The sequence below is a fragment of the Strix uralensis genome, chromosome 22, assembly GCF_047716275.1.
Source record: "Strix uralensis isolate ZFMK-TIS-50842 chromosome 22, bStrUra1, whole genome shotgun sequence".
Lineage (NCBI taxonomy): Eukaryota > Metazoa > Chordata > Aves > Strigiformes > Strigidae > Strix > Strix uralensis.
In genome coordinates this window covers 8,377,009-8,403,440 of record NC_133993.1, presented here as the reverse complement: position 1 = coordinate 8,403,440, position 26,432 = coordinate 8,377,009, and the positions used below count along the sequence as shown (strand labels likewise).

Below are 26,432 nucleotides of genomic sequence, written 5' to 3'. Positions count from 1 at the left end.
GGATTGCAGAGACTAAATCACTCACCACTCCCCAGCTAACAACTATGTTACTGCTTGACATAGGTAACTAATCAGCCAAAAATAATTGACAAAATTCTGATGAAACTAGTCTACAGTCAAAGACAACCAAAGAAACCAACTAGTCTGAGAAAAGCAACTACTGTAAAGATGCACAAGCCACATGAAATATTTCCTACTTATATGTATTAGTACAAGGCCACAGACACACCAGGACTTTGATTACTTGCTAAACCATCCCTTGGCCACATAAGCCAAAGCCCAGCCAGCAGCCCTCCAGCGCTGGGAGGAATTCGCATGCCCTGCTCCCAGCGACCTTTCACAAACAGCAGTTCCTGATCCTACCACGCTGACAACAGCATTTGGGCCCTTTCAAAGCAGCACAGGTTTCACAGTCGCAGACGGCTGCTGCCTGCGGTCACACCCAGCCAAAGAAGTTCAGTACGATTCTCCACGGGGGAGGCTCCAACCTGCCTTCCTCACCACCAAGCAGAGGCAAAGCTTCTCTTGATCCTAACTCTGTCACTGCACTTTTGAAGCGACACGTAAGAGGATCTTAGCTGTGAAGCAGAGAGTTGTATATTATTAATCAGAGAGCAAATGAAATGCAACATGGTGGTCCTTGATCCTCGTAAACGTAAGAATGTATCGTGAACCAATCCCGTCTGCACGCGCTTTCTTTCCCCATCAGCTGCATGAGAATCAAGAGCGCCTTGTTAAACCAAGCCCATAGCTGGCAGGGCTTCCCAACAAAGGTGTAACGAATACCTCCCTGCTTTGTTTATGCATTACATGATGGCCTGGTTATGCACCTGAATGACAGCACCTTCCTGGGCAGCAGGACGACAAGTACTTTAAAAGGACCTACCAAGTTCTGATAGATCCCTAACGCTACTGGAAAGACACAATTCCTCAGGGAGATGCTGCTCTATAGCCAAGATCAGGAGGGCCAGAACAGGACAAATACTTCGAAGTCTGTCCTTGACCAGATACCGATTCTGGAATGCCACCACGCCAGAAAAACTCAAAGGTCAGCTCTTATCTAAGCATGATGTAAACACATCTTTGTTTCTTTTGCATGCTTCTACTTGAATCCCAGAGGCAGTCAGTGACATGGCCACTGGCTGCAAGCAAGCTACAAGACACACCGATTGGGGCATAACTCTCACTAAAGATCTAGAAGCAAGCAAGCAGTTTTTTGGGGGAAGGCAGGGGCACCCAGGAGCAATACAGAGCCAAGGCATCCTGATTGAGGGATGAGACAGAAGTTTTTACGCTCATTAAGATATTCCGTCTCACTACCAAAATTAATCAGGGTAAAAGTCTTCCTTCTAATAAGTAAATTTAGCAAGCTGCAAAATCCAGCCATACTTGAGCAGCCCTGCAAAAAGCCTTCGCTGTTCTGTGCTCACACAAACATAAAACAATGATTCTGTGCAATAAGCTGGCCCAAGGCAGCTTCCCAGTGGAAAAGTCAGTCTTCCCCTTCCTGTCTCTTAGCACTGCTTTGAAAAGAATGATATTTAGAAGTACTCAGATGCTAGTACCAGCTCTTAAGGCTGACTTCAGGAGTTTCGCTAACAAGCACAAATGTGCATTCAGGCCCAACTGCGGTAATGCCGGAGCTCGTGAGACCCAATGTCAAAGCACTCATGCCAACAGGACAGTCAATACTGGGAAGACTAATTACTAAATACCCACAGGCATAAACTTTAAACGAGGTTTGGTGGGCCTGGCCTAAATGCCAGTATGCATGCACACCAGCTTCTGAACCTACAGACAATAGAAGGTTCGTTCTCTTTATTAGCTTTAAAATCTCTGGCTTTTTAAGAGTACTGGGGAGGTTGGGGAATGTAAAGGCATGACTAACACAAAGGGCAGAAAAGTCAGCAAAGAATTTCACGCATCATGTCTCTGAATACCGCACTTCCTCTTGGGATTATGATGAGTGGCAAAGAAATTTCACTTCGCTAGACGACACGTGAATCTATGAAACCCACAATATGGGAAATTTAATATTACTTTGGACAGAATTTTAATCAAACGTCTCCTCTAATAACTATTACAATACTTACAAATGCAATTCTACTGCTAATCCCAACAGTAAGTTTGTGAACATTATAAAACAGGAATAAAGTTATTAAACTCTCTTTTCTACCACCACAAGAACGCCTTTATGTCCCACCAGCAGGGATCACACGCTCAGTTACTAGCTTTGCACTGGGAGAAAGCCGAACTCATGCCATGTTTAAGACTTCACATACAGAACTTCATCCTATGCTAACATCCCAAAACATGATGTGACATTTAGCTGGAATTTTATATTCAAGAGCTGTAACATCTGTTTATCAGCACTCATCCATATGAGTGTGTTTTTGGAGGACGCTGAAGTTACCAAGTACACACACTGTTCCTGCTCACCTACCTAGTTCAGTAAAATCTGTGTCGCACAGCACTCGACCAGCCATTAACATTACTTTGGACAACAGGTATCAAAATACATTCAGTTATTTTCTCCACTGAAATCTGAACAAACCCAGAATAGCACAGGAATGCAAAAGTCCTGGCGACTATTTCCAGGCCTTGATCGGAAAGTCGTCCGCATTCTAAACAGGACCCCTGTGACTGCCGCAGGGAGCTTTTGTCGACCGTAGCTATACTTCCCAGACTAAGGTTTAAGTTCAATAGGTCCCTCAAGGTGAAAGAAATCATCTACTGATGCAAGCAAGATTTTACACAGACTAGACACAGAATAAAGCCTTTTAAGAGATCTGCGCAGAATACTGTGATACGCAATCCTCGGGAAAATTCTTGGTTTCGGAAGAAAAATTTCCCTTCTTCCTTGACCTGTCTCGAGACCTTTTGCCTTGACAAGAATCTTCCTCCTCCACACACAAATTGACACCTAATACTTACGCAAACAGCATCCAGTTAATAACATAATTATGAGGCTGTTGTCATCATTTAACGAAACTCACAGACAAGAAGAAAATTCCCAACAGTAATTTCCCAGATTCAAAAAGAGAGCACACTCACTTTACACTTCCACTGGCACTTGGACCAAATCCTGTCAGAGGTTTTTTTCCAGGCAGTTCGTTTAACAAAAAAAGTTAATTCCCCAGTCACAAGTATGCTGTCAGCTACAAAGATTCAGACTGGCCTTACTTTACATAACTGGTTTACAACAAAGATTCCCACTGTAAGACGACAAACATTTCATTTCAGGGGACAGGTCCAACACATCCTGGAGAGACTGTTTACAGTATTTCGGGTTTGTAGCTGCAGTATGCTTGCATCACTCCAGCCAGTCAGTATTTCCAGCACTTGCTGCTCCACCAGAACACCAACAACTACCACACGCATGAAGAATTTTATCCTCAACGTTGCATGTGCTGCCTGAACTAGGAAGTGTGCTGCAAATCACACCACACTAGTTTTAACAATTACTTTTTTGATCTAAGCCCATCAAAAAGACGTGTTCCTACAAAAAACAGATTTTCCATCTGCCATCCTTCACCTCGCTCTTCCTCCAACCAGAGATAAGCAAAGCATGACTGCTACTTACAGCGGTACGTGGGGTTGTTCCAGGTCTGCTTTGGTCAGTTCCTCTTCTTCAACGTCAGACTCTCCTCCCGAGCTGCTGTCAGTGACATCCGAGTCAAACGCTTGTTCGCTGGATCTCAAGTTGGCCATACCACTGGCCGTGAATCTCTCCAGTTCTTCTGATATTGAATCGCTCTTCAAGAAGCTGCTTAGGCCTTCTGAAGTAACTGTCTCACTCGCAGCTTTCCTCAAGGCTGCTTCTGCTTTTCTGGTCAACATCAGCTGGCTCCGATGCCTCAGGGGGTCCAAAGCTGGAAGCTTGCTCAGAGTTTTCTCCAAGAAGCCACCCAACTGCTGCTGGATGTGTCTCTCCACCTGCTTTGCCTGCACCACCTGCAAGCGTTTCTGCAGCCTGCGGGCACGGTTCTCAATGTCTGCCTGCCGTCGCAGCAATGCCCTCGTCCTCATCTCGGAGTCAAGAGCACTGTGGTGACCGGCCAGCAGAGAAGGTTTCTGCTCCTCCAACTTACTGCTCCCAAAGTCAGAGTGACTAGCAACACCGGGCAACCTAGTCTCTCCACTGCCACCCTCGAGCACCCGCTGTTGCTCCGTGGAATTAAGGGAAGATTTGTTTGCAGTGCTATTATTGCTAAATGGAGTTGTGTGCTCTGCATCAAGGCTTCTATGTGGAAGAGTGCAATTGGTCAACCCGGTCTTCAAGTCCCCCAATTCAGAACCTCCTGCGTTATAGTCAACACCCTGGAGGGCAGCAGAAGGAGGAGCACACTTCCCACCATTCAGAGAACTAGAGTTTTCATGATCTGAATTGGTACTTTTGGCCAATTTCTTGGCCAAGCCATTTACAGGCGCTTGCGGGAGAGGTGGCTGGCTATTAGTACTCATTGTTTTTAGATTCTCCAAAGTGAATTCCAACACTGGTTGCCTCCCCAACAGATCACTTGTTTTCAAGAAGGACTGAGATAAGAGAGAGTGAGATTTAAGGACTGTCTGCTTCTTGAAGACTCCTTGCAGCTTCAGAGGCTCTTTTGAAGAAACAGATGTTACATCCGAGCAGAGATAAGAGGTCACTAGTGGCTGCAGCTTGCCCAGCTCTTCCTTCGTAGGGTTGTTTCGGAAATCTAAACTGGGATCCTCCGGAGCAATGGCTTTCCTTTTGGTGCCGTTGGCAGCCAGGAGGATGTTGTTGGCGTTGCCGTTGCTCTCGGCACTGCCAGGTGACAAGGTGGAGGACGGGGGAGCCAGCTTGAATCGGATGTGGTGAGCTTCAGCTGCTGCGTCAGTGAGAGCGGGCGCCATCGCAGCCATTCAGCACAGAGAGACGGGAAGTCCAGCCTCTCCCGGTGCCGAGGCCAGCTCCACTGCCTCCCACTGCCTCTCTCGAGGGCAGCCTACAGAAGGGAAGGAAAAAGACAAAGTTAGGCATTGCACTTCTACAAAATTAAACAATCAAGACGGACAACAGCAGCGAGACTTATTGACTCAACGCTCTTGGAGAAGCCACGCAAGCTCCGTGTTCAGCACCGCATCCTCCCTCCACGACCACCAGCCCTGTGCTCAGCGGATCCATCTGGGCACCAGGCAGCTAAAAACAAAAGTAGCAACACGCAAGCTGGTCCTTGGGATGTCCCAGAGCTGGTGCCTGCCTGTAACCACTGTTCTCATCTTTCAGGTCATCCACCGAGCACACCAGCACCCTTCCAGGCCTTCACGAAAGGTCTGGCCCTGGTTACACCTATTCTTCAATGCCAGCAGCTCACCAACTTCATCTTTGGAATCCTTGAGCTATGCCTATAAAACAGTTTTCACAGCTTCTACTGCCAGCTCAGGTGCCTTAAAAATGACAAATTAGAACTATAACACGTAACAGAGAGAGGGCTTGAGGGGAACAAATCTCCATATGCTTCAACTCCCAGTGGCTAAAGAAACCCCCCCACCCCCCACCCACTGGGCAATCCCATCGCTTCCCTGAAAGCCTTGGATTTAAGAAAGTCGTTTCCCTGGTGTATATGAAACCTACTTTCCCAGAAGCACATTTCCGAATAAGCCAGGTGATTTCCAGTGTTAGCTATTCCTATTTCTCTTTCAAGAACATGGATAAAGATTAACCCACACACACACACACCATGACAGAGCAGTTCTACACTCTGTAATAGCAAGCCGTGGCTTAACTCACCTAGATCAAACAAGTTAAGAGAAATAACCAAAGACCTTTCATTCATGTAGACTGCAACCATTTCCCACCCACCTACCTTCAAGTTTCTGGTCATTTACCTTCTTTACCACTAAAAGTGTCAGTGGTTTTTAATGCCTTTTTTTTCAACTGCATTCATATAACCCACAGCACAGGCTCTGCTAACAGTGCAACAGTTACTTTATTTTCTTTTTGCTGCAAAATTTATCTAGCACCTTCATAAGCTATTTCAATGTCAATTTAATAATAAAAAATTGCCCTGATCTCTTGCCTGATATGCCAATCCTCTAATTTCACATAAATTTGCATAAGCTTGTTGTAGCTGTTCATTAACACACCCCAATGACCAAATTAATATACCACTTTACAGGAAAAGCAAGGACTATCTGAAGTTTGAATACGTTGAATGAGCAAAATTTAACAGCCAGTTTTGTTTCCAGCCTCATTCAGCTGCACCCCAGTTGCTCCCCAGTGTCAGACCAGGTGCTTCCCCATAACAGGGACTACAGACGAACATTAGGGCTGAAAAACACTAAGTATAAAAGCCTGAATTTTTGTGAAAAGTATAAAAGCCTGAATTTTTGTGAAAAGTCAGAGATGAGCTAGAGAAACAAACCCACACCCCCACGGAGGGAAGGTCCACAGGACAAGCTCAAAGTTAGTTGCTCTGTTTGGCTTCCAATGAATGTGTACGTTGGCCAGGTCTACAACTCAGACCATCTGCAGCCTTGCTAACGAACTTTCTCTCCAAAACCAGTTAGGTGACACGGAGGAAGAAGACAAGGAATAAAGGACACACTCACGGAGGAACTGATAAAAAAAAATTTTAATTTAAGCTATTGTAACAGAAGTACAGAGACCTTAAAGATGGCTTCAGACTTCAGAAGTCCCCTGTTAACAGAACTTAGCATTTCCTGTGATCAACTACTTTGTCCTTACTGAAAAAGGATACTGCATGCCTAAAAATTTACTGCACACTCATTGAAAATGGCTTTTAGACACCGTTTGGGTCCATAAATAAAGACTGAACATGACTATTCAAGGGGAGAAGAAAAAAAAATTAAGAAGGAACTTGCAGGGAACTTTCCACTTGTAGCTAAGATGCCCTTGGGAGAGGAGGGAGGAAAACTGTCAGAATAAAGGATTTCCCCCCCTCCAGCCTCCTACCAAGACCTTCATTACAGAGACACGTACACTTGGAATGACTGTTCCTAACGGGCACTCTCAGTTCTGCAGAAACACACTGGTCTGTCTTCCAGAGGAAGAGTGTGGATCGGTGCTCTTCACCACAATTACCACCACAGCACTGCAAGGTACCGAGAGCAGCTTAGGAAAAACCCATACTGCAAAAAAGCAGAAAAACCTGTACTTGGTGCTGAATGCAATGATTCTTTATGAATATATTTGCACTATACTGCAGCCATTTAGGAGTTTGCCTAGGCTGAAGAGTATTTTAGAGCAAATTTGTAGGTTATCAACTTCAGTTAAATTAACAGAAGTAGAAAAGGGAAGCAAAACTTCCATACTGCTTTTTCCTCCAGGTTAGCAAACTCACTTTAAAAAGAAAATCCTCTTACTAAGCTACTGCAACCCTCCTTGGCTTCACTGTCAGTTGGGTGGACAGCATTTAAAATACTTGGGAAGCCTGGAAAGCCTCCCTTAAGAATAAGGCTTTGTTCTAGTAGCTTAAAGATGACCTCCAAAAGTTATTGGGTATGTTTTTAAAAAAATGTATTTAAGTCCTTATAAACTATCTGCATGCTAGACAGCACTGTTTTTTCTACCACTGAATTAGATGTCTACTTGTATAAACAACACTTGGAAAAAACATTAAGGAACATTTGTAAACATGTTGTTGTTCCCCCCCCCCCCTCTGTTTATAAGTTTTGGTTGTTATTAAAGCCATACTACACTTATCAGTAATTTCTTCCTAACAGGGAATTGGAGGGAAGAGGCTGGTAAGGCATCTCTCTGAGGTGGCCATAGGAAGGAGGAATAAAGAAAAGGAAAGGTCATTCGCATGGATACAGTCTGAGGAACTTTCACAGCTTTCTGAAAATTTTGACAGTAATACCAAGAATTATCCTGAATCTTTTGTCTGCCTCTGGGACTGAAACCGTGCTGGCAAGTTCTACCCAAACTGCTATCACCCATCAATATTAGTAGATTGATGTGAGCACCCACATCAGTGTTTCTCCACCAAGGGTCTACGACTCCCAGCACTTGAGTAAGACATGCGTGTGACCAAGGGGCTTCTCCTCCTGCAGAAGTCCTGCTGGTAGACAAGTCTCAGAGTACCTGCACTACTGCTCCCGTTCCCCCACCACAGTGTGTCTGGTGCAGTACAAGCCTTCAACAGCCATGGCACGACACCTTGTGCTGGACTTCACTTGGTAAGATCCAAAAGGAGCTTCTCTGGAAGGCCAACATGGCCTTTACAATGTGTCTTAAGAAAACACTCAAAGTCCACAAGCACGTTCTTGATTTTCACTTTAAAACTAGAGCACTGCCAGAGCAGTTAGCATTAATTAACAGAGGAAAGATGAAAGACTCTAGTAAGCAGGTAGAAACAGGGTAACTGTAATTTGCCCATCTTCCCTCGCTTCCCGAGGAGTGCACGCAAGGCCACCGAGGGAGGAAAGTCACCAGGCCTACTCAGGTGGCTTCACCCACAATTCCACGTCAACTACACCAACATGCAAACCCTTACCACTTTTTAAACACAGAGCACAGGAAAGAGCGGGAATAAGGTCGAGGCTACTACAGGATGTTAGAAGAGGCACGAGGAACAGCCCCAGTCACACTATACCCTGGAGCAGCTATCGGGTCACAACACCCCTGAAAATAATCCTTCAGCATGCTGACTTATTTAAGACCGTCTGCTTTTAAAACCCAATTTTACAGCCAGACCTTGAAAGGAGAACTGCATTTCCAAGCACGTGATTTTGTGCAACACCTCAGAAAATAAACCCAAAATGAATACAGGAAGTTTTTGCTCTCTGAAATCTCTCTGACGAGAGTTTCAGGGGGGGAAACTCAGCACCTGTGCTACCAGGGAGGTTCATGAGAAGATCAGGGGAGCTCTGAGTCCTGGACACAGGAGGTATCAACAGCCTCTCCTGTGCCCACCCATCTAAACACTCACTCCAGTTTCTCTCCTGAAGGGCTCTGCACACCCTCCCACCAGCAGTTCTCCTTGCAGACACGAGTCCCCATGGCCACCCTTCTCAGGCCAGAGCCCTGCACCCACCTGGCTACGTTACCTCTGCTTTCGACCCCTCCCAGCACCACTCGGTGACACGTACATCCACCTTGTGTATTTATACTCCCCGAATTACAGTTTAAACCCTGGATGTTATATCCAAAATTCCTGCACACGCTGTCTGGTTTCATCACATGCCAAACAACACTGGGACTACTCCTTATAGCTGCTGCGAGGCCTCCTGACTTCCCCGTATCTCCTCCTACGAGGCAGTCACCCAACACACCTGGGCGCATTCCCCTTTTCCTACAACTTGCACAAGAAATGAAGACAGAAGAGGTTATGGGTGGTCATGCAGAGACTTAAGCTCAACACACATGTAAAGGAAAAATAACCTGTGCTAGATGCAAGCCTCCCCACGACTGACTACACGACCACCCGCAAACTCCCTCACCTCCAAAGCTCTGTCCTACCCAACACGCAGGTTTTCCAGAGGATACGGACAAGAAGGTGCTGTTGCATTAGAAACAATAAAGGCAAAACTACCCTGAAGGAAGTGAATATTATACCAATTCCCACTTCCCCTCTCCTCCCCCACTATGAACCAAGAGTGCAGTCGACTCTTGAATTCGTGTGGTTACAAATGTCTTTTAAAAAAAAAAAAAAGAAAAAACCCAACTTGCTAGAATAAAATCCCTACACATTTCATTTGGCAACTGAAATACATCATCTATGCTTCTAACCTCAGCAGTCAGAGCAGGGACTCAATACACAATCTAACACCCTGAGCCCTAGAAATATTTTCCACATCAAAAATGTACATCTACCAAAAGTTATACCTATCATGCATAACAGATCCTCTACATGCCTTTTGTTATCACCTTTCAACATTTTATAGTTTTAAGACAGATGTTTACCAATTTAGAAAGATATTTAGATGAGAAGTAACTCTCAAAGCTTTAATTAAGAAAATGTGACAGGCAAGTACAGGATGATAAACTTATTGATAAGCCAGCTATCACGTGCAGTTTGGCAGACTGTACGCATATAGTGACCTACATTTGGGAAAGAGGCTTTTTTTTTTTTTTAATATTAATGAAAAAAAGGTGAAGAACATACATAAGAGCCACAGATTTTTACAATATACACAGAAGTACCTTCCACATACATTAACACTACAGACTCGCACCTAATCTCTCTGGGAAAAATAAGAATTTCGATACTAAGAACATCACAGGGAATGGTACTTATGCACTGTAACAAATAAGAAAGATATTATGGAGCTCTGCTTTTATAGCCTTTGTTTCCAACCAGAAGCCCTCAAGATTAAAATAAAAGCTGCTGTTTCCACTTGCTGGTCTGCACAAGTGGCAGTGTCTCTTGGTCAACTCTAGAAACAGCAGTGTGAGGCCTCCTTCTTCAAAAACTATTCTCCCTTATGCCTGTGAATTCTCACTGGATGTAAGTAAAACAAATCAATTGCATAATGTGAGGTAGAGAAGGTTTTATCATTATGATGTCAGAAAAGAACAAAAGCCACAAAGCAAGATTAACCGTCCTTCCCCAATCAAAAGTCTGCAAATTTGAATAATTGCAAGCAAGAATGCCTTCACCTGGAAAATTAAGTGGCTGGAGATAAAAAAAAATACCCATTGCTCTTAAGTCACTCTTCAGAACAAAGTTGCTGTCTACAGTCAAATAAAAAGAAATGTAGTTTAAAAACCAGTAATAGGACGCTTGCACAAAGAAGCAGTCTGACAAGAGACCAAAAAAAACCCAACCAACTTTAGTTGTGAAATCCGGGTCTCCCCCCATCCAGTATCAGAGAGATTTTGTTTATCTTTCGCATAATCTGGGCAAGTTGCCCAGGAAATATGAAAACCTGAACTCAGGACTCAGGGAACAAGTTAAACAAAAAACAGAATTGCCTTTTAATTTTTAAATTTAAAGACACATTTTCATTCACTAGGTGCGGTCATACCAACCTTTGCTCAAAAGCACATGATTGTTACCAAAACTTTTAAACTCCCCTGCCCCATAAACGTCACCACCTTAACACTTCATATTTTAAAACAAGGCATAGACTGTCACTGGGAAAAGTCTTTTAGCGTGCCTTGCGTTAACTGGCCATGTCTTTGAGATGAAACAACGGAACAGAGAGGAGCACAATTAAGCGTCTCCAATCACTAGATCCCTGCCCAACCTGGTAGACTCATCTCCAGCTGAGTTTAAATACGTTATTTTGAATGGAGTTCATAACACAGTTCTCCAGGACACGTATGCTCAGCTAACTGCAGATCTCAGCTTTTATTGCTCCTCGGATCTCAGAGGAGAGCGAACAATCCACAAAGACTGCCATGGCAGCAACTAAAAAACAAGATGACATGAACTCCAGAACAGAGATAGTCATTTAATAGAAGGTGATGTTCAATCACACATCGCAGGTTCCTTTTTATGGGCCGTAATTACAGCCTGAACTCGGTTTGCTGTTTCTCATTTAGTGCGAGGCAACTTCCCGGTAACCTTTCCCATCATATCCTCTGTCGCTGCAGACCTCAACAGGAAGTTATAAAGATTTCAGAGAGAGGACTCCTAACATTTGATAGAGCTGAAAATGAGAAATCTTTAAGGTCCATCTTCTGCTAACATCTCTGAGGCGTGAAGCAGCTCCCGATACAGAAGTATCTATTTCAATTAAACTTTTTTGAAACAGCCAAGTTTTTTAACACGCTTGTCTTTCCACCAAATCTGCAAAAAATAAGTTTGCAGCAGATTAACTAAGGAACAGATGAAGATGCGGCCTGTTCAGGCTGACAGCTACTCCCATTTCCTCTCTTCAGATGAGATTTTGTTATCCTTTTTCCTCGTTTTATTAGATAAACAGCACGGTTTCATCACTAAATTCAGATACTGCGCTGTCAAAACTCTGCTCTCCAGAATTAAGTTTTCACAGCTATTTGCATATCCCATTTCACTGTTTCTCTCATTCTCTAAACTGCGTTATACTTTGGCAGTCATCTGCTAACAGCAGCTCATGGCAGGGGGGAAATACATCCTTATTCTCTAACTTTCTTTGAAACCTGAACAGGACCTTATCCAAACTATCCTCTTCCAAAAACAGGGCTCTGAACTCAGGCCGAAGAGGACACGTGCAGGGTTTAATGGAATTATGTTTACTCAAGTCCTGCATCACCAGGACTCTTGCTGATTTGAGTATGACAACTCCTTGCCCAGCTGAGAAGAAACAGAAAGCCTTTATTCCAATTTAAACGATTTGTTACAGAAAACCGCATCCTTGAAGATGCAGCTAAATGCCTATTTACAAGGGAGGATTCTCAAACCAAGAGGCATGCTGAAGTCTTTGCTGCTTTTCATTCCAGATAGACATTGTATTCCTGGAAGCTATGAGCAGGGACGTGGTATTTATAAAATGCAGCAACGGAAGCGGTGCTTCTCAGATCACCTGCCATTCTGACTGCCCAAGTGCTAAGAAGCTCTTTTTAATGAAAGAATAAACACTTTGAAGAGAGACATGGGTGCAGAACTAACTTACTATTTGGTCTGATCAGTATGTGATCCACCTGAGACACTTCCACTAAATTAAATTCCCATTTAGACATAAGCTGACCCACCCATTTCCCATACAGTCCAGTCAAAAACAAAATCATGCCAAATCAGGTGCTGTTAAATGGGGATGGGCAGAGAGGTATCGCTGACCTACTGTCAAAAAATAGTTCCAGAAAAATATGAATTTTCCAGAAAAGGAAAACTGTATAGGGGTGGGGGAAGGCCCATAAGTTAAAATACAAACTACTTGCCCTTTCTCCCCCCTCCCCAAGCTATACCCTCTTCCCTGCCTTGGTAGGGCCTACGAAGTCTTCAGGCCTTATCTTTACTTTGTTATACATTAAGTCTTATCCTCCCTGGAAAAGTCTTTTGAGGTTCCTAAGGACATGCACCACTCACTACTGGAGCAGAAAAAGGGTGGAGTGCTGAAACTCCAGAGACAAGTCTTTGTTCAGAGTGTTCATTAGATAATGGCAGTTGCGTTCACAAAAACAGAGTTATAAACAGGGCAAAAGGAAGTGACTTTGGTCAAAGAACTGCTCAGTTTTCACCCCTGACTTGCGTGATGTCAGAATTTCACCAGCTCTCCAGTTACCGGATGATCTCTGAGAACAAATGAAACTCAAATACAGCATTAAAAAAAAAAAAAAAACAGAGAGGGGGGAAAGAAAAAAGCATAAGAGAAACACACAGCCACATCTGCCTGGTCATCTGCTGCTTTATCACCTCTGAAGAGGCAACACAAGTCATCCTCATTGCTAAATCATTACAAATCAGCTATAACAGTACCACAACCAAGTTCCACAATTAACTGCTCCTGCAGCATATCAATCCATTAAGCCCTACACAGCTGTGCTACCTTGGCAGTGTGGCTACAAAAAAAAAAAAAAAAACCAAAAAAAAAACCCCAACATACCCATCCCTCCCGCGCCAAAAAACATGCCGCCCATATCTCGTCTCTGACGGTGGCCAACAGCGGACACCTCGGGAAGGAAAAAGCGAGCTCCCCGGGATCCTGGTCCCATCGACAGATCAGGGGTTTCCCCAGCTTCGCCTTTACAATCCCCTGGGTCGGCTCTGCTTCATCTCCCCCTTCGCTGATTTAAAAGGCTGATGACTTCTCAATTAAAGAAATAATATAATCAGATTGAACAGCGTTGCTACCCGCACCGTTCCCAGAATGAAAATTCAAGAGGACTACGCTAAAGCAGGGGAAGAGCGTCAGAGGTTCCTCCATGAAAACAAAGGCTATAAAAAGGACAAATATGGTTTTAAAGAGAAAACGCTTATATACAAACAGATCCCCGGATTCATAACTACGGCAGAGGTTTAGTCACACACAGAACACCTTAACTGCCCCCCCAAAGTGTTTTATATCCCTGTCGTCAGCGGGACCGTACCACGGCTGAAGTACTCTCCTACTTTCCTACCTCCGAGAAACGGGCTTCTACCTCACCTTATTTTTAGAGGCACAAATCACACTGTACACAACACATGACATGATGTAACCGCGAACACAGACATGGCCCAAACCAGTTCAAAATATAATGGTCAGTCAAAACAAATAAAAAACCTGCAGTTCCTCCCATATCCTGACCGGTTTCATGGAAAACTACAGTTTGTCATTCAAGTGCATTTTACATAACAGGCAATATAATCTATATAGTGCCTGCGTTTTGATCCACCTGTACACAAATTTAACGAGCGGAGAGATGACATCTCGCTTTGTAAGGAGGGTCTGCTTTTTTTCTAGAAAATAAGGCCAGTTTCCATATATTTCTATTTGGCTGATGTATTTTTCCTTTTACATGACCCCCATTTATACCCAAAAGGATGGAAATTTCTCTGTAATCAAGCACTGGAAGATGCTAATCCCGTGATGGAAGTAAACACACGTACCGATCACGGAAAGCATTTCAGGATAGCCGTGCTCTCCTAGCTTGTTTTGAGAAAAATAATTCTGTATCGGCAGGGACGGTTCGAAAAAAATAAAATAAAAAAATAAGCAACCGGAAAGTAAATACAGGAAAATGGCTTAGCAGCTCAAACCCACATGAAAAATTACGCTATTGTATACCCCGAGAGAAGGGGCGAGCGCACCGTGACACATCCACGGCTCCCGCACGCAGACACCGGTGACAGCGCCGGGAGCCCACCGGGATTACCGGAGACCGCTACGTTAATATTTTCCAGGCGGATTCGGGGACGGAGGAGCTGCTCCCCTCCACGCGTTTTGCAAGATTGAGGTTATGCAATTTAATTTTTTTTTCTGTTTACTTTTAAAACTTCGCGTGTGCCCCCCCCCCCCCCCCCTCACACCCCCCCCCCGCAGTCAGGGAATGGTGATTCCCCCCCCCACCCCCCAACCTCCTCCCCTGCCCGTCCCTTTCCTTCCCGGGGGAGCGGGGCCGGGCTCCGCCGCCGCGGGGCCGCCGGCCACGTGAGGGGCCCCGGCCCGGCCCGGCGGGACCCCGCCGCCCACCCGGGCGCCTCCAGGCCGGGGATTTCAATTTAAAGTGGCGCCATCCCCCCTCACCCCCCCCTACCCCGCCCGAGAGAACCGCAGCACCGGGGGCGGCGGGGGGCGGGGGGGGGTAGCGGGCCGGCGGGTCAGCCCGCCCCCGGTTCCCCCGCCGCGACCCCCGCACTTTCCCCGGCACCGGGAAGGGAAGGGGGGGTGGCGGGGGAGCCGCCTCCCGCCGGGCGGAGAAGTTGGGGCGCGGCGGCCGCCCCGCAGCGGGGCCCGGCGGGGCGCGGCGGCGCTAACAAAGGGGCGGCGGGGGAGGCGCGGGGCGGCGGGCGCGGAGCGGAGCGGCGCGGGGCGAGCGGCACCTACCACGTGACGAGCGGCGAGCGCGGTCCGGGCGGGCTCGGCCCCCCACAAAATGGGCGCAGTTTGCAAACAAGCCCCGGCCGAGGGGCAGCCGCGGCGCCGCAACCGGGGCGGGCACCGCCAGCCCCGGCCGCAGCCCCGGCGCCCCCCCCGCCTGCTCGGGCCCGCCCCGGCGGCAGGGGGGATGGGCTCGCCCGTCTTCCTCGGCGGGCGCAGAGCGGCGGCCGCAGTCCGGGCTAGGGCGAGCGGAGGAGGGAGGGAGCGGGGTTGGAGGGGGGGGGGCGGGGGGGGGGGGGGGGGGGGGAGCGGCCCCCCCACCCCCGGCTCGGAGCGCTGGGCGGCGGCGGGGCGGGCCCGGCGGGCGGCGGGGCGCGGCGGAGCGGGCGCTGCGGCGCTTTTCTTCTCCCCCCGCTCCCCCCCGCTCCGGGCGAGCGCGGCGGCGGCGCGGCTCGGAAAATGGCGGCCGGGCTCCTTCTCTGCCCTCCCCCTCCCGTCAGCCGGAGAATGCACCGGGGGGGGGAGGGAGGGGGGGGGGGGGGGGAGGAGGAGGAGGAGGAGGAGGAGGAGGAGGAGGAGGAGGAGGGGGGCGCCGCAGCGCCCCCGCCGGCCGCCGCGCGCACCGCGCCCGCCGCCCGCCCGCAGCCAGGGGGCCCCGCCGAGCTCCCGCCGCCGCCGCGCCGCAGCGCCGGGCGCCCGCCGCGCGGAGGAGCTGCAGTGCGGGAGGGGCGCCCGCCGCCGCCGAGGGGAGGGGAGGGCCTGGGGAAGGGGAGGGGAGGGGGAGGCCGGGGGCGGGGCGGACCCGCCGCCTTTTGTCCGGCCGCCGCGGCCGCCGCTGGGGGCGGCTGCTCCGCTCCCGCCGCCCGCCAGGGGGCGCCCGCCCCGCCGCGCGCAGGCGCAGGGCCGGGTTCCGCAGGGCCGCGCGGGGCGCGCCGGGAGCTGCAGTCCGACACCCCCCGCACCCCGCCACGTGCCGCCCGCCCGGCACCCCGGGGGGGGAGGTAGGAGGGGGGGGCCGAGCCCCCTCCCCGCAGAAACTCTCACTGTTTTAAGCATTCTCCCCCCCAAAAAACCCAACACTTCCCATTTTTCCATCCAAAGCCTGCTCTCTGCAGAAAAACTTTCACTGTTTTAAGTGTTTTCCCCCCAAAACTAACGCGTCCTGCTCTTCTATCTCCCTGCAGCCCCTGGAGCTTTTTACTGGCTCATTTTGCATTCCCCCGCTGCACTCTTCAGCCTTATTGCCAAAAATTCTGTCCCAAAATCCTATTAAAACCCCTAAAGGCAGAGCACCCCAAAGCCACCCAAAGCCAGCACAGCTTTGCGAGGCGTTACCGCAAAAATCCAGCCCTGGCCGCGCACTGCACGACCTCCTGCCCCGTCAGCCCCCTCCGAGGGCTTCCCCGGCTCGCGGATGGAGGTCTGCATGCTCCCAGCAGCTCTGCACATGGGGATCTGATGTCAAGGGCTACGCTTTTGCAGACTTTTTAGCAAAAGCCATAAGGAGACGCAAGGTTGGAACCCTCAGGTGATCCGCAGCCGAGCTGAGGGTTTCTCCTACCCACATAAGGATACTTTCCCCCCCATCCTCAACAAACGCCATCTCACCACGTGCCCAGGACACACCGAGAGGTAGCGGAGCAGGCAAAAATTAGTTTGGGACTGCAGAAACCATTTCACCTCTTTGACCTTCAGTTTTGCCATTTGCATGAGGGTGACGCCGATCTGTCCCCCAGCGCAGCTGGAGCCAACGCCCGCACGCTCACCTGACACACTCAGGGTGCCACAAAGCTGCTCAATATTGCTGCCAGGCAAAGGCGCTCTCCCCCCCTCAGGCGAGTCTATACGTCCGTTTGATTTGATATCTATTTCAGCCAGCACACTACTTTCCCCTCACTATAGCTATGCTGCCTCTACAGTAGGAATGCAGTTATGCCAATAAAAAAGTGCTTTATACCATCATTTGTCTGCAAAGGGGAAAAAAACCTACAGCAGTGCATGCTGTTATAGAGGAGTACTTGCCCGAGGGAGTTGGGTTTAGAGCAAAAAATAAAAAAGTTGTACAGTCTCAACTGCAGAATTAGGTAAAACCTATGGATATTGTTTCCGTAGCCAGTATGGGCAAGCCTGATCTGGATTATGCAGCACACGCAGACAAGTTTCTTTTCTCCTCTTGCTTCAAATCCCACCACAGCACAAGGGGAAAAGCAATGCTCCCCTCCTTCAAAAAGATTGGAGATACAGCATCAAGATACTGCTATTGCTCTTTTAAAATCCAACACATTGCTTAACAAATCACACCATGAAAGCTGTTTTTTGGGGTCAGAAAATCCATGGGCAACACATTTCATCTTTTTTTTTTCCTAAGGGCCTATGTGGCCACCTGCCCTCGCAGCCAAAACAACCCCAGAGGCCAGATAGCGGCTATGTCTCTGCTGACCAACACAAACGCTCAAAACTCAGCTCGTACTTAAACATTTTTCAAGAAAAAACATCCAACTAAGGACAGCAGAGCGCGCGATGCTGGTTTTTATGCCCTAGCAGGGAGCTGCAAACAACCAGCTCTGCTCCTGCGCACGCCGTCCCTTGCGGTCACAGTCCTCCCCTCCTAGATGGCCATTCTCCGTCCCAACGCACCGCTTACTCAGCCTCAGCAACTTCATGTAGTACCTCGAAAAATTAGTCTAGGGACCCTGAACTGGGCTTTAAGTCAATGATGAAACAGTGCCAAGGAGCACAGCAGGACAGTATCCAACAGGACCCATATCCAGCACAGAACGGGGTCACACAGAGAATATATTCTGTTCTTAAGGGTAACAGAAATAGTGTTTCTGAAAGACAGTTGGACAATGAACAGTTCATTGATGCTTCCTCCTCATCTGTTTCTCCCCACTACACTTGGGCAGCTCTTTAGGAAGCCAGGACACAAAACCCTACAACAGCATACATACCTCTGATTTTTTTTTTTTTTTTTTAATATACCTAGAATTCAGTTCAGCTAAAAAGCAGAAGTAGCAACACATACATTTATCTACTGGAACAGAAGAGGAAGGGCAGTCCCTTGCGGAGAAAAAAAAAATTCCTGCGCAACAAAGTTTCTAATCTTCGGTTCATTCTGCACTGCAGAATTTTCTGGTAATTGAGACAAGCCTAACCAAGAGCCAAGACCTCTAGCTTGACAGCCTGGTACAGATCTGGATCTTCCTGCAGCACAGACATACCTACAGCTTTCATCAGTCAACCTGATCTGGAGATGATGTAGCAAAAATTGCTGTGCAGTCTAAAATAATACAACTTTGGCCTCTGACACATACCTTTTTATAGCCCTTCCAAACTCCATTTTCCTTTCAAAATAGCGCTGCAACATCTCCTCCAGGTCACCTCGCTACTCTTGTATCAGCCACCCTCACCCATGAGTCCCTTGCACAGCTCCGTTACTACTGTCCAGTTGCCGCACGTGAACAAGAGGAGCTCTACCCAGGGAATCTACATTTTTACAGCAACATCCTTCAAGTTTTCCTTTGAAATCACCCTCTTCCATGAAACATCACGAACATACAAACCTCAGGGTTCAACATAGGCTGAGTGTCACGTACTGAACTGCTCATACCTGATCGTTACCTTGTCTTTCCCACACACGTTCATTGCTCCTACCTATTAATCCTCATGACTTGCTTTGATTGTGCCTGCCTCAGAGAGTTAACAGTCTCTATACAATAAGTATATATGCATAGTTGTACATAGTTATATTAACAAATATGCTAGGACACACAAAGGGAGACTTTTGAGCCTGCAAAGATGCTAGATCAGTTTGAGAAACATCCTGAAGGTAGAGAAGGCAATGGCCACCAAAAGAACCAACCGCAACTTTTGCGTCTTCATTTGCAACCTCATTAGATATCCTAACAAAAACCAGCAAACTCAAATGTCAGTGGCCACAGAGGCTTCAGAATATGCAAAACTTGTCTGGCTTAAAGCTAAATACAGGTAAGCTGTACAACAAGAGACCTTTGCAGTGATCATTGCTCTTCTGATATTCTTCAACATTAATGTCCAGCGACATTAAGAAAGGCACTCCTTAGCTGCGACAGACACAGCATATCCCAGCCAGCTATTCTGAAAACGCTCACTAAAAAGGAAAGAAGAAGAACAAAGTCCTTAAACACAGAGCGGAGCCACACGAAGGTAAATAGTGCAGAGGCTGGTAGAGCTCAGCAACCCCGATACCTCCCTGGTCAGGGAGGTCTCTGCGCTGCTAACATATCCTAAGGTTGAGCTATAAACCTGGACCTTCCTTGGGGACTTCTAGATCAATGGATTAAGTCTTAGTTTGCTTGACATAAACAGGAAATTGATATACTACTCACTAAAAAAAGCCAAGTAATCCACATAAGAAGTAACACCCCTTGTTTGAAAACCCCCTTGATGATTTAGATCAAGTCATTCGATACAGACAATCATAATTCCAAGGACAACGCGTGTGGCTTGTTCTCATATTGGAGAGTCCAGTCTCTGGACTGGTACCTCTCAAGGTCACAGCTCTACTGTTACCTAGGCTAGGGGGGAAATTATTTTAATCTGCTGTGAAGTTAAGGGACATTTATTATTAGGACATAGCAATAAGCTATTTTGAATCAATTGAAATGTATTTATATGGTTTCCCCTGTAAAAAGTATTTCTATGGTTTCCACAGGGGTGAGAGGCTAGGAATGTAAGACTATTTAACAAAGGTAAAAAACAAACTTCACCACTGTATTTTTGAGTCCCTGCCAAAGATGCTGGTCTCGTCATGCCAAAAAGTACTCGAATTCTCCACTCTGTTGCATCTGAGCAACACACGTTGTACAGAAGAGCCTGACTTCCCAAAGTCCCCATGGGAACTTGTCTGTGCCAGTTTGGGGAATACAGTGAAGCACCTTCCGAAGAAGAACGGCAGGCTGAGTGCTCACAATAAAGCACCCTGACTTTTTAAGCTGTCAGTCCAGCTGGGGACAGATAGCCAGGTCTTATCAACTTGCAGAGGGTGAACAGTCCCAATCTACACGTAGTTGTAAGCCCGTACCATGCAGGTTGCCATGAATTGCCAACAATATTATCATGTTGGCTCAGCTCCATCCAAAACACATGTACGAAACTGCACGAGAGGTGCAAGAGTAAGCCTCAGATCCCATCAGTTTTCTTGGGTATTTGCTTAAGAAACACCATGATGGCAGTGATTAAGCCAATACTACTTTACGGAAATCAGTATGTTTTGTGCAGAGTACGCTATATGATCCCAGACATTTAATGATGTGAGCAGTAAAATAAAATACAAGTGAATGGCAGAGTAAGTAAGGTGATGGCATACTTTAAAAGTTGCATTCCTTTCATTTCAGGTTATAGATAATTATATCATGGGGGGAGGGGGGAAGAACAGGAGGGGGACATGTCCTGCACTGACCATGTAAAAGCCTGTATCTTATAAAACCATGACACACAGGCTAATTGAGCTTTAGGGGACAACCCTTTCAAATCTCAACACTGAAATACACCTTATGTCTGTTGTATAGTTAGAGCATAGCCAATCCACACTTGTGTTCCCACTGCTAGCGGTTCCACTCTATAACAGACAAATAGATTAAAGAGTTTTCATGTAAATAAAAGTTAAAAGAATTAGTTAGGAACCCTGCAACTGGTAACAAGCATGGCTATGCTACCAGCAGTACGGGTCTGAGAGGAAGACTGGATTTATACCTGCTGAGCAACTCAACCCTTCCTCCACCTTCCAGCTGGAAAAATCTTCATGTACTTTCCTTTATCCACAAGCCACGGCTAAGGCTCACAGAACACCTTGCACAGATTCAACTTGCACCAAATCCTGCACCTCACACTCCCCCTCGTGAGTCAACAGCAAACCTGAGTCCTCCCAACACCAGCCCCCAGTCACTGCTGACACTGGGACATGAAAGCTCTTCCTCCATACACAATCCAAGATTAACACTAGTTTTAAGAGTTTCTGTCATTAATTCATGTCATCGTCTTTCACATGGCTTTTCTCAGACCCACTAACAGGAGAATTAGCTTCTATTTGTGCTGTAGGGCACTTAGAACAATTCTATTGCTGTTTGGATTTCCAGACTCAGGGAAAAAACTACCACCCTATTGGTAGCTGCTTATAATTCAGTTTAATCCCAAACTGGAGCAGCAGTTTAACCAGAGTGAAACACAGCCAATAACCAGCATATTAGATTATTTACTCTTTTGGTCATGCTCAAGAGTCACCTAGCATCTTGAGATCAGAGCCGTGCCCCCAAAGCTTCTGTTCCAAAGATAACACAATCTGCCAGTTCTAAGCCCTGAGTTTCAGGGCTTCACACAAATTCCTCGGTCCCGGCCAAATCCACCTGCCTTCAAACCCTCGGCAACACAGGCAGACAGAGATCATAGCTGGAAAAAGTCAAGTCCCTACACGCTCTCCTTATTAACGATACTTCCTGTGACAAGTCTAGCGCAGGAGAATCAGTGCCCAGGTGACCACAGGGAAATGGCAACAAGAGGAATGAGGCAGCGAGTCCCCCATTTCTGTGACCACCTCAGCACAGAGAGCTTCGGAGCAGCATAGTCTGCAGGATTTTTTCCTGTGCCCGTTAAATGTGAAGAACCAGGCAGACCTTCCTGCTCCTCTGCTCTGAGAAACCTCCCTCCCCTTTGAGGAGCTGCAGGTAAAGGGCTCTGTAAAACTTAAGGGCTGTAGTGGAGTTGCTCCCTTATATGTTGAAAAAAAATATTGCAAACTGTGACAGTAATATCATCAGGTGCTGGAGTTTGAGCACAAGTCAGGGATACAGGCTACAAAAGCCCCAAAATATGTACTAATCAGAGGTTTAAAGCAATTGGCACAGGAACAGATGACACACTCATACACTCAAAAAAAACCACCAAGGTCCAACTAGATCCTCACCACAAGAAGTGAACGCCTCCAAGCAAAAATGCCGAGCGGACGTGACAGCCTGACACGACGACAGTCTGCACATCCTCCTCGGTACACCCAGACTTACGTGTGACCTGCTGCCACAGGCACACCTCCTTCCCCTTGGCTCCTGCCAGCTCGTGGGAAGCAGAAGGGACCCGGCGTTGTCCTCCCACATGCCCATCCCTGACCCGCTCCGTTGGAGAAAGCGGCAGAGCCCTCCCAAATCCAAAGCCGAGGTTCTCTCTCCAGCGGCCAGGCTGCACGGCGCTGGCACTACCTGTCCCTTTCCCAGCCATCAACACAAAGATGACACTGTCCCTCTATTTCACAATGGCTTAAGCGCTCTTAAATTTTACTTTTTTACTCCTCCAAGTTTGCCAGACTGAAGCACGAGGCTAACGAGCTCATGTTTGGAAGGGGAGCGTTTTGTTAGAGCAACACCGCTGTCGACTGCTGTAGACCCTCATTAGTTGGCAAACGCCCCGAAATCACAGGGCTCACAACAGCCTGGGGCTATACAAGTACCCACGCGGGTGTCAAGCTAAACCCCCCTTCAGCCAATACATCAGCCTGTGGCACTTTGGAAACAAGGACCAGTTGCCAGAGAAGCTATCTGCTGACTTCCTACCAGTTTCAGCAGGCGCTGTAGGAAGAGAGACTTCCAAGAAATTTAGTGATAACCTCCAAAATCTATAACAGGGAGTTTTAATTCCTTTTTTAAAGCCCACACAACAACTTACAGTTACTATGCGTACAAAGAATAAGAGCCTTTACTGGTGTGTTAGCCAACTGGAGATCAGATACCAGAGCAGATTTGTCTAAGGTCAGTGTGAAAGGATTGAGTAAAGATTTTTGGTTTTCCCATTACAAGAGAATTTGTCTAAATTCAGCCTCCATAATTGACCTAAAGTCAGGCTGCTTTGGCTTGAAGATTTATGAAAAGAGGGAAATATCCTTCCCTTTAGCGCTTCCCTTTAGGTTTTAGTCAGCTTCACATAACTTGATTGCTGCACCTAAGCGTTTAGGATGCAATTCGTAACCTGTAATAAAATTAGCAAGGTAAGAGGTGACTTTTCAAAACAGGCATCGGCAAACTCTCACCACCCTCCACTCCAGACCCAGAAGCACTATGGCCACCTCACACATGGAGAAGCCACAGGCACGGAAACCCGGGTTTAGACCTTCGGTTTCCACGTGACAAAGGCGAGACCACTCTGACAGGTACACACAAAACTCCTTTGATATTCTAAGTACACATATAAACCAGATTATATCAGCAAGTAAGAAGGACCTGATTGATGTAAACCGGGGGTTTAAGGATGCACGCAATAGGGGGGGGGAAGTAGGAGATCCTTTTTTTTCTGGGCAAGTCATACCTTGATGTCTCGATGCTGTTGCATACAAGGACAGGTAATACCAGGAAATACGTACGCACGCTCCCAAAGAGGAGGCTACGCATCTCTTCCCCACATACAGGCATTGGAACGGTTTTGGAGAGAGAGAAACACCCTGTACACACACGGGATGAATCCACATGCCCAAACCTCCATTTTAAAGTTAGGCATTCACCAGGAAACTACACGCAGGGCTCCAGACTCATTCCGCACCATCAGAAACTAAACCACCGCCTGCAAACGCCGACCCGGCGCGTCCGACCCAGCCGGCGTGGTGGTTCCAAGACCCTGAGCTCGGCCTTGCTAGGCGGGAAGAGGGGGAGACCGTACCTTGGTGGGCATCTTGGCCAGGCCCATCCTCGCCACCTGCGGTCCAGGCGGTCAGCCGGCGGCACGGGGAGGGCCTCCGGATCCTTCCAGCCTCTGCCGACGCCTGGTAGGTCTGCAAGTTTCTTATTTATTTATTTGAGGAGGTGGAAAAATCCGGGACCTGGGCAAAGAAAGGGCTGTCAGTAGAGAGGAGGGGGGGCACTGTCCTCTTCAGTAACCCCCTCCACCTCCATCCCGCCGCGGGCCGGCCGGCGGGGACGGGGCCCGGCAGCACCCGCAGGCCGGGCCGAGGTACAGGGGGCCGGGGGCTGCTACCCCGGATCCTTCTAGAAGCCCCCCCAGGCCCAGCCTCGCTTCCCCGGGCTAAAATGGAGGCCCGGGGCGGGAGGCGGGGGGGTCCCCGCTCCGCACGGAGCCGGCCCGGCCCGGCCCCCCCGGGCAGCGCGGCGGGGCGGAGCTCTCCCCGGCGCCCCGGGCCCTGCGGCCGCCCCCCCCACACCCCGCGGCGAGCCCCGGGCCCCAACTCCGGGACGGCCGCGGGAGGAGGAGCCGCCGCCGCCCCCCCCCCAGCCCCGCCGCGGCCCGGCCCCCGCAGCCAAGTTGCGGGACGGCGGGGAGGAGGGGGGGGGGGGGGGCCGCGACTTGGCCTGGCGCTGGCCGCGGGCGGTGGGGGGGGAGGCGGGCAGCGAGCCCCGCTCCTTGCCCACCCACCCCGCGCCGCGCCCCCCGGGCCCGGGGCCCCCCCCCCCCGAGCCGCCCCGCACCGGCAGCGCCTCGCCCCGCACCTACCTGCGCCGCTCAACCAGCCTTGAAGTGGGGACCTTCCGCCCTCCCCCGCCCCCATTGGCTGCGCGCGGGGCATGGGCCCGTCCCATTGGCCGCCGCCGCGTCAGTCAGCCCGGGAGGGGGCGGGGCGGGCGGTGATTGATGCCGTGCCGTGGCTCGCCCCCTGCCCGGCACCCCCCGCACCCCACCCCCCCCCCCGCGCCCCCGGGACCCCCCGCCCGGTGCTTGCCCCCCACACACCCCCCGCGCTTCCCCGCCCCCCCACCCCCCCCCGCAGTCCCGGCCCGGCTCGGCCGGGAGGCCCCGGGCGCTGGGCCGCCTCCCGGGGCAGCCACGGGTCCGCCCGGGCCGCGGGACCGGTGGGCGAGGGGCGGCGGCGGGGGGGGCGGCTCGGGGGTGAGGAGGGGGGGGGGGGGGCGGCGGACGGCGGGGCACGGCTGCCCCGCAGGTGGCACCGGATGGTGACCCACGGGGGACGCGGGGCTCCCGCGGGCCACAGGCCACTCATGACCCGGGGGTGACACAGGGCTGGCGTCCCGCGGGCACCGAGGCGCGTCTGCCTCGCGGGTGACACCGGGCTCCTCTCCCGTGGGTGACGGGGGCTTCTGTCCCACGGGTGACACTGGGCCCCTGTCCCACAGACGACACCAGGCCCGTACCCCAGCCGTGACACTGGGCCTATGTCCCACAGGTGACGTGGGCTCCCACTCCTGCCCCACAGCTGACACTGGCCCCAGCCCCACGGGTGATGCCGGGGCTGCAGGAGGGGCAGCACCGCTGCCCCGTGTTCCCCGGCCGGGCCTGGGCTGGCCTCGAGCTGCGTTGGTCCCTGGGCCAACCCGACATGACCCGGCAGCAGCTCCCCCGGGTCCCCCGTGAGCCGCACGCTGCTGAACTCGGCGTCGTCTTCGGCGTCACCTTCTCCCTGACAAGAAAAACCCTTCCACTGGCTTCTCCTTCTGCCTGCTCACGTGGAGAGACACAAGGGCCGTGCTCTTCAGTCAGTTGCTTCCACTGGCGCTTTTTTTTTTTTTTGCCTTTTAGCTTTTATCCCAGCGACGGGCTGAGTTTAATTCAAATAAAAGGCACAACTTCGCGTCCCTCAGGCCAAGAATGAGACAAGCTCCTTCACTTTTTGCTGATGGTCTTTCCGTGCGACAAGAGTCCCTGTTTCCCTTCGGGACAGCAGAGCTGTGGAGATGTCTGAGATGCTCTAGATACGTCAGCGTCGCAGATGACACCCTGATCCTCAGTGCCCCGCTCCCCCCAGGAACCCCCGGGATGTTTTGTACCATCATCAAATATCCCCAACATCTGAGCAAAGGTGTGTTCTGCCAGATGGGTCAAATGAGGAAATTCCCATTTCTGGCTCCTTGGGCGAGCCGAGCTGCGTTGGTTTTAGCTGGGATTTCTTGCCCCAGCACCTCCCTGAAGTCCAGGTAGGTCCATCCACCAGCCAATGCCGATGGAGGGAGAGACACCGCTACACCCAGAGGCTTTACACGGGATTAGCTGAACATTGGTAACTCATCCGGCGTGGGGAGGCAGGAGGCTTCCCTCTGTGTCAGAGGATTACCACGCACACGTTATTAGATACA

At 49.5% G+C, this 26,432-nt stretch overlaps 1 protein-coding gene across 4 annotated transcripts in view; it reads right to left on the bottom strand.

The window, feature by feature from the left end:
* KANSL1 (KAT8 regulatory NSL complex subunit 1) overlaps nucleotides 1-24,254 on the bottom strand; it is a 101,495-nt gene extending 77,241 nt beyond the window's left edge. For 3 of the 4 annotated variants that reach the window (XM_074891877.1, XM_074891880.1, XM_074891879.1), the window contains exons 1-2: nucleotides 15,379-15,562; nucleotides 3,584-4,970 (exon numbers count right to left, since the gene is read on the bottom strand). In XM_074891877.1, the coding sequence (XP_074747978.1) occupies nucleotides 3,584-4,887 (1,304 nt within the window). In that variant the 5' untranslated portion in view covers nucleotides 4,888-4,970; nucleotides 15,379-15,562. Of the gene's footprint in view, nucleotides 1-3,583; nucleotides 4,971-15,378; nucleotides 15,563-24,048 lie in introns of those variants that run through there. The other variant, XM_074891878.1, reaches the window with a different exon arrangement.
* Between the last annotated feature and the right edge of the window lie 2,178 nt (nucleotides 24,255-26,432).